Source organism: Tachysurus vachellii, chromosome 4, assembly GCF_030014155.1.
Source record: "Tachysurus vachellii isolate PV-2020 chromosome 4, HZAU_Pvac_v1, whole genome shotgun sequence".
Taxonomy (NCBI): domain Eukaryota; kingdom Metazoa; phylum Chordata; class Actinopteri; order Siluriformes; family Bagridae; genus Tachysurus; species Tachysurus vachellii.
In genome coordinates, this window is record NC_083463.1 from 7,439,005 (window position 1) to 7,461,650 (window position 22,646).

The following is a 22,646-nucleotide window of genomic DNA, read 5'->3' on the forward strand; positions in this document are numbered from 1 at the left end:
AGTGCCTCATTTAGCACCGGGGTAATAAAGCATTTAGTCACCCTCCAAATAATAAACAATATCCATCAATATAAGTGCATTTTGCTCCACTGAATAATCTAAAGTAAATGTATCGTTTAATATATTTAAATATAAAGTGTTATATATAATAATACAGTAATTCATCCTCCATTTATATTAAAAAAAATATTTTATTTTATTTTAAATTTATTGCCAGGCATGTTTTCACATGCGAGGAATTTGTTTTAAAGGGCAAAAGGATTTAAGTAGCAGATATGTAAAGAGATAAGAGATCATTTATTATCATTGTTTACAGTACAAAGAAATTTAGTGGGACACCTTTTAAAAAGCAACAAAGACACTTAAAGGTTTAAGTAGTTAAGGCTCTGGGTTGTTGATTGGAGGATCTGGGTTGAAGCTCCAACACTGCCAAGCTGCCACTGTTGGGCAATTGAGCAATGCCCCTAACCCTCACTACTCCAGGGACACTGTATCATGGCTGACCCTGTGCTCTGACCCCATCCCAAATCTTAAATAAATATTCCTCCATTAGAGAAATATTTCACGTTGTATAAAGTGAAAAAAAAATTTGTATTTTGTATTCGAATGTATTCATGATTACCATATAATTGTTTTTTGTATGTTTTTGGATAAAATTCTGTTAAATTTCATTAATTCAGTGGTCAAGGCTATTTGTTAAACAAGCTCAAAATCTTTAAAGATGGAAGTAGTTTGAGATGTGTCTGTGGTTATACATAGCTCAAAGTACCCAGTAAATTAATAACGATTCCTCCAGTTGTTTGGGGTTCTTGCATTTCCTTTTTTTTACTCTAAAAGCCCAAATTATATATTTCATTAAGGGACATGTAAAGAACCCCTCAACTAAAGTGAAGCCATCAGTCCATTTTCTGTAGCGTTATCCTATACAGGGTCAAAGGGAGCCTGGAGTCTATCCCAGGGCACTTGCAGGGGGACGCCCTGGATTGGGCATCAACCTATCACAGGACACTATCACAGAAACTCACACTCTATGGACAATTTAGAGATGCCTGCCAGCCTACAACACATGACTTTGGACTGGGGGACCCACGAAGTACTGGAATATGTAAATCACACACACACACACACACGCCTTACCCACAGCCTTGCACGTCTTGGACACTGGATCCATATCATAGCCCTCGTAGCATTCACACTTGTAGTCACCTTTGTAGTTGATGCAAATTTGACTGCACGTGTTTGGGTTCTCACATTCGTCTATGTCTGGAGGAGAAAAAAATCAGTTGAGCTTTATGGCCTCTAGAAGCTAGAAAGTCAAACGACAAACCTGTGGTTGTAAATGTAAAAGTGTGGGTGGGGAAAACCCACCACATACTGTATGTCCAACATTCAGACATTTCCGTATGAGGTTCTAAACCTAGACACATTGTTAAAGTGAAATACGTGTTATACTGTATTTGTATTTTAATCAGAAGTGAACTTCTAGCTTTTTTTAAAGACTGGGTATCAACAAATGTGAAAAAAGAGAAGCGTACATTTAAGAATGTAATTGTGACTGAGACGTTGGAGCATCACAGACATTTTGACATCCCGTATCTGATTCCAAGCTGATCTGATTAAGATATATGTTTGTTTTGATACAGTTACGTAACTATGGAAATATATGATGAAATCATGATAGTCAAGTTGTGACACAATCACACTTTTCTACCAAGGTTTAAGAAATCTCAGGGCTCACTGACTGTTTCAATCATAACACTTGTAATCCAACATGATTTCTATAAAATAAATAAATAAACAAACAAACAAACAAATACACAAACAAATAAAAAAATTAATAAAAACATGCCAAATTGGTTCGGTAGCGTATATGAATGTATTTATACGTATGAATGTATTTAAAGCAGGTTATAGACTGAAACTAAAACTATTTCTTTTTTGCTGTTTGCCATAATTTAGATACAATAACATCAGAAAGGCATGACCACAGCCTCAGACATAAGATTGACAGACCACACTAAGATTTAATGCACTCTGTACATGCCCTATAAAACAAAATAATGTCTCATCAAAATAGTGTCTCGGTTCAATAAAGATAAAGACCATCGATAGAATAATCTGCTGCAGGAATGAGTTAGCAATGAGAAACGAGTTAGCATTTTAGCAATTTCTGTTCCATCGTCATGAAGTCAATGGTTTTTTTAGTGGCTTTTTGGTTAAATGTCACGCTTTGTCCACATCAGTAAAACCCCACTCATGATTTTTAATATTTTCCGAATCTTGAAAAAGGCTAAGATGTTGCTAAATGGGACTATTACTAAGCTCATCAGGGACATTAAACATCATCACACCGAACAGCAAACCTTGCTCTGTTTATGATAATAAAATGCTCTTGTGAACTATTCCAACTCCAACCACAGTGGCTCATTATCACAAAACATGTTTTTAAATAAAGTTTGAAAAACTTGTAGTCATCTGACTACTGCAGTCTGACTTCTGGAGACTTACTTACTTACTTATGGAGATTTTATTTGTGTTTGTTTGTGAAGATTTCCTTGATAATGAAGATGAAGGTGTAAAAATCATAAACTTTTTTTGGCCCCAGGGTTTATTATATTATAAAAAAATTCCTACTGGCTTTTGGTCGAGTGAACCAGAGTGATGCTAACTAAAAAATAAGTCATCACTGCAGCGGAAGAAGAGGAATCTTTACCTCCACAAGTCCTCTGATCCAGCAGCATGTAACCTGAGGGACAATCACATTCGTAGCCTATCCGTCGGTCCCTGCATATGTGAGAGCAGCCACCATTGTTATTGGCACATTCATTGAGGCCTATAATGAAGAAAAGACAGTAGTGGGAATTAAAAAGGTCAGTAAATCCAGCTGGGATTTGAAGCTGTGTGAAATGCCCCTGGCGTCCTGACGAAAACTAAAAAGAAATGTTGATTCATTTCCCTTTTTCTCAGAGGGGTCATGGGAGATGGGAAAACGATGAGCTGAGTAAAACCTCCCTTGCTTGCCCATGCACACTTTTAGAAAGAAGCAAGACTTAACTTAAACACTGAAAAATAGGCTACAGGATAATGTGCCTGACGGAGTAAAAGTAGTGGGTGACAGTATGCAGAATACATCTGAGTAATCTTAGGCACTCATCAGGAAGCTTTCACAGCAAGAAGGAAATATCATTATATCAGGAGATATACTTTAAGCATCATACACACAAAAAAAATATTTGCTTTCTAATTGCTTTGAAACCCAAATTCATTCAAGTTCCTGCAGTAAAAATGCTAAGCACGCTAATGATCATAAGCAGCTCAAGAAGCTTTCACAATCAACAGAGACGTACACAGTAATTATCCTGCCTTGTGTCAAAATATGCATGATTGAGTGCAGAGTACAGAAATAAATGAAGACACATGGTTGTGAGTACGTACTGTACAAGGGTTGTAATACAATTACATTATCTGCATCTTTTTAGTGTACTAAACATCTTTAAATCTAATGAGTGTGGACTATTTCTCAATTTTCAGTTTAAACCTTACTAGCAGGTCTCAGATCTGCTGTAAAAACCCCAGAGGTACAGTTGAAATGCCAGGCCTGTCAGTGTGGTCTGTATATTCAGACTCTTGACACTTCCTCAACCTCAGCAATATTACCATAATTGGTCTCACTCAGGTACTATCGACTCATGCATGTATTATGTTTTATAAAGAATTTGTTCAGTTTTATTTCCCAGAATATAAACTATTAGCTTTATTTACCTACCTTATTAACTACCCCAGCTCTGACAGAATGCGGTAAATGTATCCCTCGGTGCTAAATGTTAATGATCGATTCAAATTCATTTAATTTTATTTATATAGCGCTTTTAACAATGGACATTGTCTCAAAGCAGCTTTACAGAACATCAACTGTTTTATGTACATTTATTTGATTGTATAGCTATTTATCCCTAATGAGCAAGCCTGAGGTGACTGTAGCAAGGAAAAACTCAATTAAATGGAAAAAGAAGAAACCTTGAGAGGAACCAGACTGAAAAAGGAACCCCATACTTATTTGGGTGACACCAGAGAGTGTGAATATAAATTATTAGTAACACTGGAGAGTGAATTACCATAAATACCAGAGAGTTTGATTATAAATTATGTCCTTTCTAGAGTCATCATATACAGTCAATTGGAGTTGTGTAAGCAGGAGCTCCTGAGCAACTCTTATATTAGCTCATCATCTGTATTGATTAAGAGGTTGTTCGACTTTAAAATGCCCTCATGGGGTCGGCAAATAATGTCAGAAATCTTCATGAAGTGGAATCCAACCGGAGCTGGTACATCTCTAGATGCCTCTGGATGTAACGTGTCAGGATGCCTCAATAAAACGTAGTCTTGGGTTTTTCCATAAGCTTCATATCTGACTCATGCAAACCTGGAGGAAAGTAAAAACCTCTCACTCTCATGACGTTTTTATTGCGTTCCCATCTTTCATTTCAACCCGATGCTGTGTGAATCCTTTTGGCCAGCTTCATCCCAAAAAAAAAACTAATGTCCACTGCCTTATTTATACCTGTTTAAACCTCATTATCGGTTTATTCAGCAATGTATATAATAATAAAGCAATGTTCTCATGGTGGTAGTTCAGATAAGCGGTAGAAAATGAATGAATGAATGAATGAATGTTCTCATGGTACATATAGGTTTTTAGAGTTTTATAGAGTTTACATATTCTTCTTGTCAATCGGTCAGTATATATACGGTCAATTATATACATCATTAGATAGAAGCCTATAAAGTCTACACAACTATAGAAATTAGAGTCAACCGTTCTTCCAAATCTATAGATGAACATTAGAAGAAAAAACGCGGAACAAACTTCTGACAGTGATACGAAAGCTACAGGATATTGAGATATATGTCAGATTAGAAATACATTTTTAATCAGAAGAGCAAAGGAAAATATAAAAATAATCTTAATAAGAATTTTATAAATGAGAATTCCCACCCAACCCTCTATTACTATTACTTAATGTAAAGTAATATAGTGTTTCTACTAGAACAGTCTACTAGGATTTGAAAAACTGTATTGCTGGTTTCTTCTAGTAATGATCTTCACATCAAGCTTGAAAATCTGCTGCTTTTCTGCATCTATGCATATTCAGGTCCTTAGAAATAGCTCGTTTAATCGAAACGCTTTGAGAAAGATTAGTAAAATCTGTAACTGTAGCATCATATAAATGCATTTTAATGATGCAGTATAAGGCTTTTCTTTTTCAAGCTTTGGCTTGCTTAAGGATTACATATTAGGGAAAGATGTCAAGCTGATTCATTCATTCATTCATTTTCTACCGCTTATCTGAACTACCTCGGGTCACGGGGAGCCTGTGCCTATCTCAGGCGTCCTCGGGCATCAAGGCAGGATACACCCTGGACGGAGTGCCAACCCATCACACGGCACACACACACTCTCATTCACTCACGCAATCACACACTACGGACAATTTTCCAGAGATGCCAATCAACCTACCATGCATGTCTTTGGACCGGGGGAAGAAACCGGAGTACCCGGAGGAAACCCCCGAGACACTGGGAGAACATGCAAACTCCACACACACAAGGCGGAGGCGGGAATCGAACCCTGACCCTGGAGGTGTGAGGCGAACGTGCTAACCATTAAGCCACTGTGCCCCCCGGTCAAGCTGATTGTGCTGCTTAAAAATCCTTAAATGAAAATAAGAATTAAAACACATGAACCTTATAAACCTTTCTGCCAAGTTCTATGTTACTGACTACATTTATCAGTCCTTATATTTGAAAAGAAATTGGTAGCATAGTGTACAGTGTCTCTAACCATTAGGCAACATTGCGGCCTAATGGTTAGAGAGTTTGATTCCTAACCCTAAGGTTGTGGGTTTGAGTCTCGGGCCAGCAATACCACAACTGAGGTGTCCTTGAGCAAGGCACCGAACCCCCCCAACTGCTCCCTGGGCACCACAGCATAAATGATTGCCCACTGCTCTGGGTGTGTGTTCATGGTGTGTGTGTGTGTGTGTGTGTGTGTTCACTGCTGTGTGTGTGCACTTTGGATGGGTTAAATGCAGAGAACGAATTCTGAGTATGGGCCACCATACTTAGACATGTCACGTCACTTTGTCACTTTTGTCACTTTGAACAGCAACTAATGATCAAAGCAAAACAAACTGTAGAGGAAGATCTATACTATCTTCCTTTAATACATGTAACCTAAACATCTTCTAATGTTTAAACTATAGGTTTATCACAGAGCACGAGGACAACTGACCTGAGTAGGCAGATAAGTATCAGTCACTCAGGTCGTTAAAGACGTACAAGGATGCCGTGATTTGCGTGTACAGACGTATTGCAGAGCATGAAGCAGTGATGTGTGTGTGTACTGTACGTGTGTGAGAGCACTTCAGTTCTGAGAGCACTGAGACAATCAAAAAATCAAACAGTTCACATTGCTCATTGAGTCCTAGTGCAAACAACCTAGACTCAGTTTTAATGAACTTTCTTGCTGCTCTCATGCTCTCTATTAATGATACTCTATAAAAACATTATGAACAGCAGCCACGCTAATTCCTCTCCGCTCGCCTCTCATTTTCTATCCGTCCTGAGGGATCTAAGATGTACCAGCTCCAGTTGTGTTCTACTTCATGAAGATTTCAGACATTCACAGAGAAGATGCCAACTACATGTAGACTTTAAGGACAAAAACCTCTGAATCAATACATAATTGTCAGACTGTATATGATTGTAGAAAGGACATTGTTCATAATAACACTCTCCAGTGTTTATAATAGTTTATAATCACAGTTTATATCTCTTTGTTGTCTCTTTGTTGTTGTATTTGTGTTCCTGGTTTTTCCATTTTCCAGTCTCCTAATGCCCCCCCCATATATATATATATATATATATATATATATATATATATATATATATATATATATATATATATATATATATATATATATATATATATATATACGTATATATATATATACGTATATATATATATATATATAAATATATATATATATATATATATATATATATATATATATATATATATATATATATATATATATATATAAACCCCCTTTTATTTTATCCCTGCATTTGGGTCTTTTTATCTACTGTACGACGACACCCCGGATTTCTTACACACCCAAATGAGGATGAGGTTCACTTTTGAGTCTGGTTCCTCTCAAGGTTTCTTTCTCTTCCATTTAAGTTAGTTTTTCCACATCACAGTCGCCTCAGTCACCTCAGGCTTGTTCATTAGGGATAAATACAAACACATTTAAATATAAGTCTAATACTAATCTTGAATTTAATAAAACTTTAACAAATAAAATTGAATTGAATTAAAAACTCTTACGGCAGTAGTAAACAAAAACAGAGCTAAAAAATGAACAAAAACAAAATAATGTTCTCTGAAGGCCAAGATTATTTAATACTAATTAGGTTATTTATATCATGGTACCAGTATTAATGAGAATAAAAAAAAAACGACTGAAAATTCCTGAACCATCCACAGGCAAAAAAAAAACACAAGCTGATATAACAGGTTTATAACATAACTAATAAGACTATAAGAACTTAACCGTAGATATAACAGCATTGGGTCTTTTGGGCTGTGATTTAAAAAAAAAAAAGACTGCTGCATACTTAAATGATTGTTTATATACACTGTTCTATACAAACCTTTGGAAATCTAAAAATGAATATGAAAATCAAAGCAGTATTTAAACAACAAGCTTCCAGAAAAATAAATTAAAATTTAATATTTCATGATGGGGGAAAAAACGTGATTTTTCATAAAAGATAAGGGCTGAGATTTCTAAGGCTAAGAGCAGAGGTCACGCTTGATGATTAAAAGGACATGTTCATGAATATGTTGAAGGTGACGTATCGTCGTACACGCCTGATGATTTGGAGTTGCATTGCATGCACTTGAAGCTAGCGGGCCGTGCCAGTGAAGCAGGTGCTCCGTCTAATCTCATTTGCAGGGTGGAGAGAGCAGAGCGACCGCCTCAGGGAAATTAACACCAGCTTCGACAGCAGCCATGCCCCTTTATATGTTTTGCATTAAAGATTCATACCGCAGATAAGCCACCAGAGCGAGATAGAAGGAGAGAGAGATAGGAAGGGAGAGAAAGAGAGAGAGAGAGAGAGTAAGCATTGTGTGTGCAGGAACATTTACCAAAACAAGCTGGCATTTTGGAAATGTCATATATCCTCAATTAACATCCTGCTGCAGTAGGGAACAGAACACACCAAGGAGACCGTCTTATAGGGGAAACGGTATCACGGGGCAGTCACAGGGGCAGGTGTGGGATGATTAATATGGAGTCAGTTCAGTGTTAATATGGCTGCATTGATAGATGAAGGTGAAGGCTAGTGTATGAAATCTGCAGTGATGGAGAGCCGAGCGAAGAAATAAATCACGGCGCATCCTTTTACTTCAACTTCGACCTGAACACATCAATACGACTGAGAAAAAGAATCGATTCTTAAACGTATCATGATTAGTTAATGACGCCGTATTGTATGGATGCACCGAGCTCCATATTCAAACTTTATTTTTAATGTCAACAGTAATTAACATTTCTATTGTAAAAATGAACACAAGCTGAGAGACTGAATAATTCTTTTAACTCTTTAAACCAGAGGTAAAAAATGGAATTTATGCCTGTTTTGTTGTGTTCACGTTCACGTATATATATACGTATATATATATATATATATATATAGTCTTTTGTTACAATATTTGCATCATTGTAGACACAAATAACACTTGTGTATTATCGTATGTGAGTGTGTGTTGTGATACACACCACACTGCTTCATGGGTTCATCTGACCAGTCCTTACAGTCCTTGATGTTGTCACACACCCTGCTGCTGTCGATACACTCCCCGTTATTACACAGGAACTTCAGTGGCCCTTCACATTTAGTAGCTGTGAGAAAACAACAATCTCCTCTTAGATTTCTTTATTCTTTAAAAAAAAAAAAAAAAAAAAAACACTAACATAATCTGTTAGTCACTTTGATTCAGATTTTCTATCTGTTGCCATGAACACACACTAACAACACACAGGTTTGTTTACAGACAGGAGTGTGGTACGTAGATCATATTTATAACATGATATAGCATCAAAATTTGTATACTGTATCAACTTATTTTTAAGGAAATGAGATCTTAGCGGTTAGTTAAGTGTTCAGGGAAGATTTGGGTCTTTAACTGTTTTTATACACGTGTGCCTTCAGTACAGTGGCCGAGAAGTGCAAAACAAATTAACAAATCCGAAAACAAATTAACAAATCCGAAAACACAACGACCCGGAAACGGCAGATATCGTTTTTGAATGGAAACTTACCGATCACTGGACAAGACACCTGTCACTCAAGATATACAGGTATGGAATCTTATGTGTAATGTGTAAAGTTCTCTGTTTAAATATAAGAAAATAACAGAATTAATCCACAGTAATCCGTTCCATCCATCCATTCCAACTTTTCCCTGCGGCAGACTGTTGAACTTCATGTATACCTTGAGTGACAGGTGTCTTGTCAAATGATCGGTACTATACCAACCTCTTCCGGGTTGTCTGAATTGTCGTTGTGTTTTCTGATTTGTTAATGTGTTTCGTGCACCGATTCAGACAACTCGGAAGAGGTAGGTATAGTTTGTGAATGGAAACTTACCGATCATTGGACAAGACACCTGTCATTAAAGATATACATGTGAATGAAAGGTGTCTCGTCCGATGATGGTAAGTTTCCATTCACAAACTATACCAACCTCTTCCTACTTGTCGTTGTGTTTTCGTATTTGTGTTTTTGGATTTGTTAATTTTTTTCGGATTTGTTCATTTGTTTTCGGATTTGTTAATGTGTTTTCGGATTTGTTAATTTGTTTTTGGATTTGTTAATGTGTTTTCAGATTTGTTCATTTGTTTTCGGATTTGTTAATTTGTTTTTGGATTTGTTCATTTGTTTTCAGATTTGTTCATTTGTTTTTGGATTTGTTCATTTGTTTTCGGATTTGTTCATTTGTTTTGCACTTCTCGGCCACTGTACTTCAGCTTTGTGGGAACAAACCTGGGGTACAAGCACATATGGGTGTGATGGTCAGGTGTCCACATACTTTATACAGTGTACACGATTTTTATAGAAATACTCCAATAGACAATGATATTAAAGGATAAATCCTTCATTTTTTTAACCTTGTCTCTCTTCATTATATTTGTACTGTGTATTTTTCTCAAGGCATTTTATCTTTTATTTTATTTCATGTAACCCCTGGGACACGATCTAAAATGTTTTACATTTACAACTAGTGTAAATAACACACATTCAAAAAGTCTTTATGAAATCATCATCCAGGAGGATTTATTTTAACATGATTTCTGTGGGTTGAAACACATTCATAATCAGGAATCAAAAGTCATGGCGGTATTTAGTTACATGATTTAGTTATTTAATGTTTGGCTTGACTTCTACACACTGGACCACTTTCAGGTAGGTCAGGGATGAGTTTTCTAAACAGCACCTGAGATTTAAACAGATTTCATCTCTTGGAAAAACAAAGAGCAAGAAAAAAGAGAACGAATGAAACCTACTCTTGTTGATACAGCCTGCTTCGTCACTGAAGTCCGGACAGTCATGTACACGGTTACACTGCTTAATGCCGTGAATGCAGGAGCCATCGCCACACTGAAACTGATCCGGCCTGCAGGTAAGGAGAGCTGAGAACACACACACACACACACACACACACACAAAGATAGACAGACACACAATGATAAACACACACATATTCACACACACAAAGATAGATAGACACACACACAGACACACACACACAAAGATAGACAGACACACACACACAGACACACACACACACAAAGATAGACAGACACACAACGATAAACACACACACACATTCACACACACAAAGATAGATAGACACACACACACACACACACACAAAGATAGACAGACACACAATGATAAACACACACACACATTCACACACACAAAGATAGATACACACACAAAGATAGATACACACACACACACACACAAGGATAGACAGACACACAATGATAAACACACACACATTCACACACACAAAGATAGATACACACACAAAGATAGATACACACACACACAAAGATAGATAGACACACACACAAAGATAGATAGACACACACACACACACACACAAAGATAGACAGACACACAATGATAAACACACACACATTCACACACACAAAGATAGATACACACACAAAGATAAATACACACACAAAGATAGATACACACACAAAGATAGATACACACACAAAGATAGATACACACACACACACACACAGACACACACACAAGGATAGACAGACACACAATGATAAACACACACACATTCACACACACAAAGATAGATACACACACAAAGATAGATACACACACACAAAGATAGATAGACACACACACACAGACACACACACAAGGATAGATAGACACACAGACACACACACAAAGATAGATAGACACACACAGACACACACACACAAAGACAGGCAGACACACACAAAGATAGACAGACACATACACACACACAAAAATAGGCAGACAGACAGACACACACACACAAGATAGACAGACACACACAATGATAATGATAAACACACACACACACACACACACACAAATAAACAGACAGACAGAGACACAAGATAGATAGACAGACACACAATGATAAACACACACACATATTCACACACACAAAGATAGATAGACACACACACAGACACACACACACAAAGATAGACAGACACACACACACAGACACACACACACACAAAGATAGACAGACACACAACGATAAACACACACACACATTCACACACACAAAGATACATACACACACACACAAAGATAGATAGACACACACACACACACACAAAGATAGACAGACACACAATGATAAACACACACACATTCACACACACAAAGATAGATACACACACAAAGATAGATACACACACAAAGATAGATACACACACACACACACACACACAAGGATAGACAGACACACAATGATAAACACACACACATTCACACACACAAAGATAGATACACACACAAAGATAGATACACACACACACAAAGATAGATAGACACACACACAAAGATAGATAGACACACACACAAAGATAGATAGACACACACACAAAGATAGATAGACACACACACACACACACACACACACAAAGATAGACAGACACACAATGATAAACACACACACATTCACACACACAAAGATAGATACACACACAAGGATAAATACACACACAAAGATAGATACACACACAAAGATAGATACACACACACACACACAGACACACACACAAGGATAGACAGACACACAATGATAAACACACACATTCACACACACAAAGATAGACACACACACAAAGATAGATACAAACACACACAAAGATAGATAGACACACACACAGACACACACACACAAAGACAGGCAGACACACACACACAAAGATAGATAGACACACACAGACACACACACACAAAGACAGGCAGACACACACAAAGATAGACAGACACATACACACACAAAAATAGGCAGACAGACAGACACACACACAAGATAGACAGACACACACAATGATAAACACACACACACACACACACAAATAAACAGACAGACAGAGACACAAGATAGACAGACAGACAGACATACAGACAGAAACACACACACACACACACACACAAAGATACACAGACACACATATACACACACATACAGGTTAATTGTAATATAAATTCTTCCTCATCATTACAGCATAGCAAACGGTTTTGTCTTTTCCTTTGTCGTCAGGTCAAACACAAGTTGCACTGCAATTCCAAATCAATCTCTTACGCACATCTGCACTAAACCCCCAAAGCCTCGCACTAACACCAATCGCTCTCTGCCTTAATGCCTTCAGTGAACAGGGATATACACAAACTATGTGAATGCAGTGATTTGTGCTGTTTGAGCGAGATGCTGTTTTCTCATTCATCTTTTTTAAGGCTTGTTTAATTATTCAAGCAGTGCGTCTCAGTAGTGAGGCAGCGGTGGGAGATAAACTGGTGATCAATTTCAACAAAACAGAAAATGATTCTATGCTGGATGTAACTCATTTCTACAGACAAGGACACACACACACACACACACTCGTCTCACTATACTTCTGAGCATCTTCCATTGACAAAATTAATAATACAGATAATTAATGTTTCACCTAAACCTCAATTAATCCATAACCTCAGTAACTATAAGGAGGTTTTTGGGCTCTTTTTTTTATTTAAATACAAGCTGGAGCTTTGTGCACAGAGGCATTGTCATGCTGCAACAGGTTCGGTCCTCTAAGTTCTAATGAAGAGGAATTACAATTAAATATTTATATTTATTTACATTTACATTACATTTACAGCATTTGGCAGACGCCCTTATCCAGAGCGACGTACATAAGTGCCTAAATCTCTAACATTGGTTACATTAATGCTGGCTCACTAGGTTACATACTTAAGATACCATGAGTTCAAAACATTTGTTCAAAGTTAGAATGAAAAAATTTCAAAGGTTATATATTTTTTTTTTTTTTTAATTAAATGCAAAATTTATTAATTTCACAGATGATTTTATCCAAAGCGATTTACAAATGTTTTTTTTTTTTTTTTTTTGGAGTGAGGAAATGTTAGTGGTTAGTTAAGCGTTCAGGGAAGAGGAGGCTCTATAGCTGTTTTTATTTATTTTCAGCTTCAACCTTATAATATGGTTAACTTATGGTTGTGATAATCAAGTTTCCACAAACTTTATCCAGTGTACATGAATTTATCTTAATTTTAAAAAATATAAAACCTTTAATATCTGGTTTCTGTTAGAGAATTTAATAGAAATACTATTAAAGTGGATATACTGTAGATATTAAAGGATAAATCCATAATCTTTCAACCTGGATTCTCTACCCGATATCTGTAATGTGTATTTGTCAAGACATTTTAACGTTTTTCTGAAATCCCTGGGAGAGAAGATAAAAATATTCAAAAAGACAAGAAGTTCACACGATACAAATTCAATTATATAATCATTACGTGCTACCTGAGGCTTCTGTGACATTAAGGCCACGTGATCATCATAAACCTTAGACATCAATGCATAACGTTTTAAGAATTTTAAAGCGGTCTTGAACGTCAGTCTGTTTACAAACTTGTCTGAATATTTTGTTTGTGTCTGTTTTCACATCTAATTAGTCGAACGTGTGTGATGAGCTTCGGGTTCCTAGAAAAACATAAGCAGGTGTTTTAAATTGGAAGTGAAAAGCATGAAGTATTTCAGAAGAAGAGACTCTCAAATTTAAGAGGCCTGCTTTGTACCCCAATTCACACAAGGTTACTACACACAGACACACACACACTCGCACACACGGTTACTTAGCAACAAGCAGGGCACTTGTGAATCGCACCACACTGATTTTCTCTCTACAGAAATTACTTGGGTTTACATGGCTCAGACGCTAAGGTGCATGTCAAAGGGCCTAGTCTGGAACGAACACACACACACACACACACACACACACACACACACACACACACACACAAACACACACTCACATTTTCTATAACAGCAGCTCGTATAGAATTTCCAGTAAATCATTTATATCAAATTTACTGTAACATTTCTATAATATCTGCTGACACAGAGACTTGTCTGCTTGATGCTTCACAAAAAACATAGAAACTCCAACATGGGGAAGTGATTAAGGCTTCGACATTGGGCTTCTGATTGGAAGGTCGTGAACTTGAATGCCAGGTCCACCAAGCTGCTATTTCTGGGCCCCTGAGCAAGGCCCTTAACCCTCAATTGATCAGATATATAAATAAGATGTAAGTCGTTCTGGATAAAAGCGTCTGCGATGCGTAATCTTGGTGATGTTTCCTGTAACATTCATTTTACCAACACAGACTGTTATTCAGATGGTGAGGTTTGGGGATTATTTTTTGCGACACTGCTGTTGCTGAATTTAAACGCTTGTTCATTATTTTCCTGCATTTAATTTATTCTTTCATTTATGAGTGTATTTATGGCAATAAAAATGGTGTCTAAGAGCAAAATCTATGCAAATAAATCTAGTTAGTATAATAGAGTGATTTACCGCAGACTGGAGTTCATTTGAAGGACAACATTTGGGTGAGCAAATTATTAAACCAAACGAGTTTAAATGATCTTATTATCAGTTAAGAAATATTTCCAACATAAAGAGCTCTCACAAAAACTTTTCATGCAATTTGTCCTTGTGAATCAGCAACAAGACACAACAAGCTGTTCCTTCCTTCCTTCCTTCCTTCCTGTTTGTCCTCCTTCTCTTTCTCCAAATTTCTCTCTTTTCTTCCATCCTTGTTTCCTTTTCATCTTCTTTTCTTCATCTCTCTCTTCATATACCTACCCGTTTCCCTCTCTCTGTTTTCTTCCCTCCTCCCCTCTCCTTCTTTTCTTCCCTCCTTGATTCCTTCCCTCCTTCCAATTTTCCTTTCACCTTTTTTCTCTTTGTCATCTCTCCTTCCCCCTCTCCTTCTTTCCTTCCCTCCTTCCATTCTTTAGTGTTTCTGTTCATCTTCTTCCTATTTGTCATCTCTCCTCCCCCCTCCTTCTTTCCTTCCCTTCTTCCATTCTTTCCTGTTTCTGTTCATCTTCTTCCTATTTGTCATCCATCCTTCCCCCTCTCCTTCTTTGTTTCTGTTCATCTTTTTCCTCTTTGTCATCCATCCTTCTTTGTCTCCTTGATTCCTTCCCTCTTTCCATTCTTTCTTGTTTCCTTTCATCTTTTTTTTCTCTGTCATCCATCCTTCCCTGTCTCCTTCTTTCCTCACTCCTTCCATTCTTCCCTGTTTCCTCTTTTCTTTGTCATCCCTCCTTCACCCTCTCCTTGTTTCCCTTCCTCCATCCTGTTCTAACTGTTTCCTTCCCTCCTCGTTCTGTTGCTTCCTTGTTTAGTTATATCTTATTATATCTGACTTCTCCATCAGGTTGAAAGGAGAGTTATTTTCATTCCTGAACATGGTTGTTGGACTTTGTCTGTCCCCTTTCGCAGTGTATTTAAGTTCGACTCTTTCACAAATGATCTGGTCTGTGTTAATTGTTGTTTGTTCTTCTACACTGGCTTTGTGTGTCACAGCCCTGATGCTGATTGCACAGTTACTTACGACAGTTTGTCTCGTCGGACTTGTCCTTGCAGTCTGGGTCGCCGTCACATTTCCAGTTGAGATGGACGCACTCTCCGCTACCACACTGGAACTCTCCAGCCGGGCAGCCTGGCTTCTGTGGCTCGTTCCTGCTGTGACAGCGCTCCGGCAACTCGTCTGATTTATCTCTGCAGTCAGGGTCACCATCGCAGCTCCACAGAGCCGGGATACACTCGGAGTTGTTGCAGCGGAACTCCCGAGGGCTGCATGTGCTGGCTGTGCTTGATGTGCACTTCTCTTCATCGCTGTTGTCGCCGCAGTCATCGTCACCATCGCATATAAAGCTGGGGGCCACGCACAAGCCGTTCCGGCATTGGAACTCTTTCGGCGGACAAACCTTCGCATCTGAGAAGGAGGACGAGGAAGAAGAGCAGAAGAAGGAGGAAGAGGAGGAAATCACAATATACTGTTAGACCTGAGTGAGCACAAAACATATGGACTAACTGCTGAGATACAAAGACGAGAAATTACAATTAAACCCGTAATATAGAGGCTAACCCTGTCTGAGATCTCTGTCTCAGTGTGTAATGAATTTATAGAGATTTAAACAAATAAAACATTGATTTCAGACAAAAAGATTATCGATGATCTTCCCTAAGCTGCTCGTCATTAAACAGACCTGGCGTGCGCATGTTCTTGTTTAATAGGGTTACTAAATAACCCTGAGCTGTAAAGCTGTTTGGTTTTACACTTCATCTTGTACAGCTTTGATTAAAGGATTTAACGCTAGACTCAAGTATGTGTGTGAAATGTGCAAATCTGAAAGGAAGGATGTATGTACCTAAGTCAAGAGGCTTTATTAATATGCAAATCATGTTACAGTGTGTTTATCTGTGTGTACACCGACAAAAAAAAAAAAAGAATGAACCGGGATCATTTGCAAAAGGTATATATCTCTAAACTCATTCACCCTAATGACAATGCCAATAGCAAGCTGCCATGCCAAGCTCTTAATAAGGAGGATTTGTAGTGGCACAATTTTGCTTTCACAGATTCACTCCAATGCTTTAAACCATGCCATTTTCACCAAGTCACCAAAACAAGGGTCCAAGTGCTTCAAGTGGAACATATGGAACATCCAATATACTGTACCAAAAAAAAAAAACAGATCATAGAGAGAGAGAGAGAGAGAGAGAGAGAGAGAGAGAGAGAGAGAGAGAGAGAGAGAGGAGAGACAGACAGACAGACAGACAGACAGACAGACAGATAGACAGATAGATAGATAGATAGATAGATAGATAGATAGATAGATAGATAGATAGATAGATAGACATTCATTCATTCATTCATCTTCTACCGCTTATCCGAACTACTCGGGTCACGGGGAGCCTGTGCCTATCTCAGGCGTCATCGGGCATCAAGGCAGGATACACCCTGGACGGAGTGCCAACCCATCACAGGGCACACACACACACACACACTCTCATTCACTCACGCAATCACACACTACGCAACCACACACTGCCTGTGGGGGGCTGAGCAATGTGTCACACACTACGTGACAATTTTCCAGAGATGATAAAAAGACACATATAAATATATATACTGTATGCCATGAAATGTGAAATGGAAAAGGATGGAATGAGAAAGGAAGGAGGGATAAAGGCCCCTAATGTCTCCTGTAAATTCAAACAGGAAACTGTGAAGCAGGTGACGAAGCTGCTGGACTGATGTATATGACACCACTCTTCAGCACACCTCAAACATGGAGTGTTTTTAAAGGGATTGTCAAAGCGTGTGCACGCAGATTGTTTGCTCTGATAGTTTTTTCCCTACGGCGAGCTGTGAATGAGCAGACCACAGAGCAGAGATAACCCTGGAGAGCTAGTTCAGCTTCAGGTCTATCAGGGAACGTCCGCATGCAGTCAGTATGATGCTATCTGCTAAAGGTCAGGGCCAATGTAGAGAATCAAAAGAGTAGAAAATAACAAAAGGGAGAGGAATTAAACCTCATCGATTGATTCGAGCAGACGCTGTTTAATCCCGGACAGCAGACAGGTAATAGATAAAGCCTGAGATTAGCAGGATCCTAGTGACCTTGGCCCATACACGCATGCACACATGATCGGCATGAACCAACATAATAGAGAGCGTGAACAGCATCCTGCTTTCTCAGGCTTATTACAAAATTCTGTGCTTTAGCAGACGTTGCTGGCACAGATAGATAGCTGATGATATTTATTTCTGCTGTTTTGTAATGTAAAATTTTTCTGCCAATTTATTTGAGCTCACATGGAAAATGCTGGAAGATGAGTGTCACTCTGAGATGTTGACAAGTTTGTTTACTGTTGTTAAATAAAACATTTTTAACTAAATAGCTAAGAATTTACTCTTCGTGACAAGTGTAAAAAACAAGTGTAAACTATGACAGTGAGAAGAACGAACACACATGCATAAAATCTATCTGCTATTTATTAATCTGTGTCTACGAATCATAGCCAAAGAGCATGCAATCAATTATTGCATGTATATCTAGATATATAATCTAATGCACAGATACAATTCAAAACAATGAGGACAACAATGTGTGGAAGTGAGCAGAGACTACAATGCTGTCTTACCCTCATCACTCACAGCGACACTATCTTATCATGTGCTTCTGTGAGCTCATGTATGTGGAAAACGGCAGCTAGCACTTTTTTTGCGATATACTGCCCTTTGGAAGCACGTGTTATCCTTCAGCTTCACTAGTTGGTAGCTGTTAGATAATATTGAACAGGTGACCAAATTGAGGAAAGAAACAATGAGAAAGATGAACAGGAAGATATGAAAGTACAGCTTGGTGAAACACATAACAAATGTGTATGTAAGCCTTCTCAAAAAAATAAAAATAAAATAGAAGCACACAACTGTATTGCATGTCCTTGCATGCTATACAGTAGCATGGCAATTTCTCTTCACTGGAATGAATAAATCTCTGACCCATTTGTGCCCCATGGTGAACATATTGTTCACAGAAATTTTATTTGTGTTATGTCTGACACAGGGGGCACGGTGGCTTAGTGGTTAGCACGTTCGCCCCAACCCTGGAGGTGTGAGGCGAACGGGTTGGCACTCCGTCCAGGGTGTATCCTGCCTTGATGCCCGATGACGCCTGAGATAGGCACAGGCTCTTTATTGCCAACATAAACAGAAAACGACCAGCTGGACAGTACAATGACAATTACAATAATGTTGCATGTGCTATTTTTCATGCTGCATACATTAGACTAATGGCTGACCTGTGTCACGAGTGTGAAACTTACAGGTGCGTCTATTTTAAATCTTTACAAACACTTCAATTCATCTGGAACGGTTTGAATCGGTTCGGCTCATCTAAGAATAATTTCACATTCAGTCTAGACAAGCTAATTAAAGGTCTCTCACCAACTGTAAGAAAATATGTCCTGTATAACAGGGAAGCAGACGGACCTCTGACAATTACAAACAATTACAGCTGGTTAGGCTGATTGCTCATTTTCTCTTAAAAGCTTGGGAGGAAAATAAGTGAAACATGTTGCATGGGGTTTGAGACTTTTTCTAAAAAAGTTGCTAAAGTCCAACAAACTAAAAAAACAAACAAACAAACAAACAAACAAACAAAACATCATAAAAAAATTGAAAAATAGAACAAAAGAAAGTAAAAAAAAATTAAAAATAAATCAATCACCTCAGAAATCAGCTGCATCCTGCAACCGTTCAACTATCCTATATTGTTTACATTCGTTTGTCTGTGAAAAATATTGCAATATTTGCTCAAAATTAAAACAAGATATTTTTGCCTATTTTTTTCTGTATTTTAGCTCTGAATGATGAATTTTTAATTTTTTTTTTTCAATAAACAGTAGAAAATATTTATTTTATAATTTCTGGTATAATATTTTATACTCCATTGACAACCAATTTTCTTTCATAGATCATAATGTGCAATTTTAAGTAATAAAAAACCCAGATACAAAGTGCTGAGTGTCTCTAAGCCAGAATAAATGGCTCTGAGACAAATCCATTACTTTTAATCCGCCTCTGCTTTAGTAATTTCTTCCAAAAATTTCAATAATTTGTCCAAATCCTTTTTTTTAATGTTCATAATACCAGTTTTTTCATGGAAACAAACCAATTGTCCAAGTATAATATCCCAATAAAGCCACATTATCTTCACAATAACAGACAGCAAAGATTTTACTATAACTATATAGACACAATCTTAATAAAATCCACTGAAGTGAGCTGGATGCCAAACGTTCTATTTATTTACATCTATGAAATTTGACAGACTTTTAAGAAGTGTTTCTTATCTAATTGAATAGACATGTCTTTATTCTTTTGCAGCATCATCAGTGCTGAAGCATGACATGAGTAATAAAATAACTTAATACTATTTTTTTGTGAAAAGGCTTATTGAAGTGAATAACTGAGTCTGCATTCGAAAGCAGCTAAGGAGCCGACTGTCTGAATATCCGTTGAACTACCAGGGTGTCAATACTATTGAGAAAATATGTTTAATGTCTGTCTTGTGGCCATCTATGGCTTTATAAACAAGCTTCGGGGTTTTAATTTCAGTCTTCTAGAGAAATTAAAGAAAGCCAGAAGCTTCAATTTAAGAAGACTGAAGACAGATTGCTGTATTGTGGTTTGGCTGAAAGGGCCTAAAGGCACATACTTTGTATTTTAAGAGACAAAGCTAATCCGTCTCTGAGCTTTAACTCTGTCTAACTTAAATGTGTTTTTTTAAAGTAGAGCGATATGCATTTTATTTTTCTGTTTATTTTTGGGGTTTTTAGAAACCCAGATTTTTTTTCTGATAGTATGATAAATGTTCTTTGATATTTTCTGAGGGAATATTTATAGAAAATGGCTTTTTTTTTAATACTCTGATGTTCCACTTATTTTTGTCAGCTTTGTCTACTGAAATAGCCAAATAAGTCAAAAAAAGGACTCTGCAAACAAGTTGGTTAACCAATATTAAAAACCAAGAAATCTTGCTAACAATCTAAAAGCCTGTTCGTCCCATGAGGAAGCTAAGCGAGCCTGATCAAACAGGATCTGTGGAAGAAATGCTGTGACTGACGTCTGTGCTGTTCAGGGACCGAATGCAATATCTGTAAAGCAAATTAATTTATGACATGGCAGTTTGGCCAGAGTCATCCCCAACCAGCTGGTGGATGTTTACAGAAGGACAAGGCCATTTTTGCAGCCCTTTAAAGAGCAGCTAGGAGTTTACAGAGAGCTACAGCACTGCCTGTGGGGGACTGAGCAAATAGCAGCATAGATCAAAGGGAAATATCAGGCCAATGTGAGGAAATAGAGAAAGTTCAACAAGTCATACACACACACACACACACACACACACACACACACACACAGGAGTGACGGAGTTCAAAAAGAGCTCTCAACCCTTCCAAAAAGGCAGTTCATGCATGTTATATATGATTAAAATGTATATTTGAAATATATATTTATATTATGTGATATAAATACAATTAGATACGAACTAAAGAAGTTAATTAATTAAACTGGTGATGAACCTGAGATTTTGATTAACCTTAGATTACATTTTGTTTGTATTTTGCTGGTAGAGGTTAACAAAATGGAGAGGTTTAAAAAAGAAAAGAAAGAAAAGAAAGCCAAATGAAGGCACTAATATTGAATGACTTCTTTTTCTGGCTTAAGCACTTCTGTGTTGAAAAGAGTGAACATGCTTATTACAAAATATAAATAAGCACTAAATATATGATGACTAAAATATATCACATATAGTCAGGAACCCCAGGACATAAATGCCTGAACCCTTTGTGCCTCATGGTAAACATATAGTCCAGACTTCTTTGTCTTCTGTCTGACATAAAGCCATACACTACAGTATATGACCAAAGGTGTGTGGACACCGGAACATCACACACATATGTGGTGGTCTCGAAGGACACAACTGTACAGAATGTCTTTGTTTGTTGTAGTGTTACAATTTCCCTTCACTGGAATAAAGAGACCCAAACTTGTTCCAGCATGACAAGGCACCCGTGCACAAAGCCGGGCTCTATGTAAACATGGATTGCAACAGTTGAACCTGGAGCCCGGACCTAAACTCCACTGTACACCTCATAGCCATGCTCTAAAATCTAGTGGAAAGCCTTCCCAAAGGTTGGGAGTGTGTTATAGTGCTATAGATGTATAGTGTTATAGATTTGCAATAAGCACAAATGGTCAGTTATTATTTTTGCATCTCGTTGCTCATGAACGTTATAAAAATCAACAAACACATCTGTTTTTTCAGGTTTTGTGGTAAAAATCCACACACAAAATTATCAGATGGTTATTATTGAGGTTATAATTGGTAAATGGGT

The 22,646-nt window shown here is 37.5% G+C and overlaps 1 protein-coding gene across 4 annotated transcripts in view; it reads right to left on the reverse strand.

Annotated features, from left to right (window-relative positions):
• lrp8 (low density lipoprotein receptor-related protein 8, apolipoprotein e receptor) overlaps window positions 1–22,646 on the reverse strand; it is a 208,011-nt gene that overhangs the window by 46,283 nt on the left and 139,082 nt on the right. For all 4 annotated transcript variants that reach the window (XM_060867521.1, XM_060867520.1, XM_060867519.1 and 1 more), the window contains exons 5-9: window positions 16,288–16,671; window positions 10,638–10,763; window positions 8,850–8,972; window positions 2,714–2,833; window positions 1,138–1,263 (exon numbers count right to left, since the gene is read on the reverse strand). In XM_060867521.1, coding sequence (XP_060723504.1) covers window positions 1,138–1,263; window positions 2,714–2,833; window positions 8,850–8,972; window positions 10,638–10,763; window positions 16,288–16,671 — 879 coding nt within the window. The remainder of the gene's footprint in view (window positions 1–1,137; window positions 1,264–2,713; window positions 2,834–8,849; window positions 8,973–10,637; window positions 10,764–16,287; window positions 16,672–22,646) is intronic.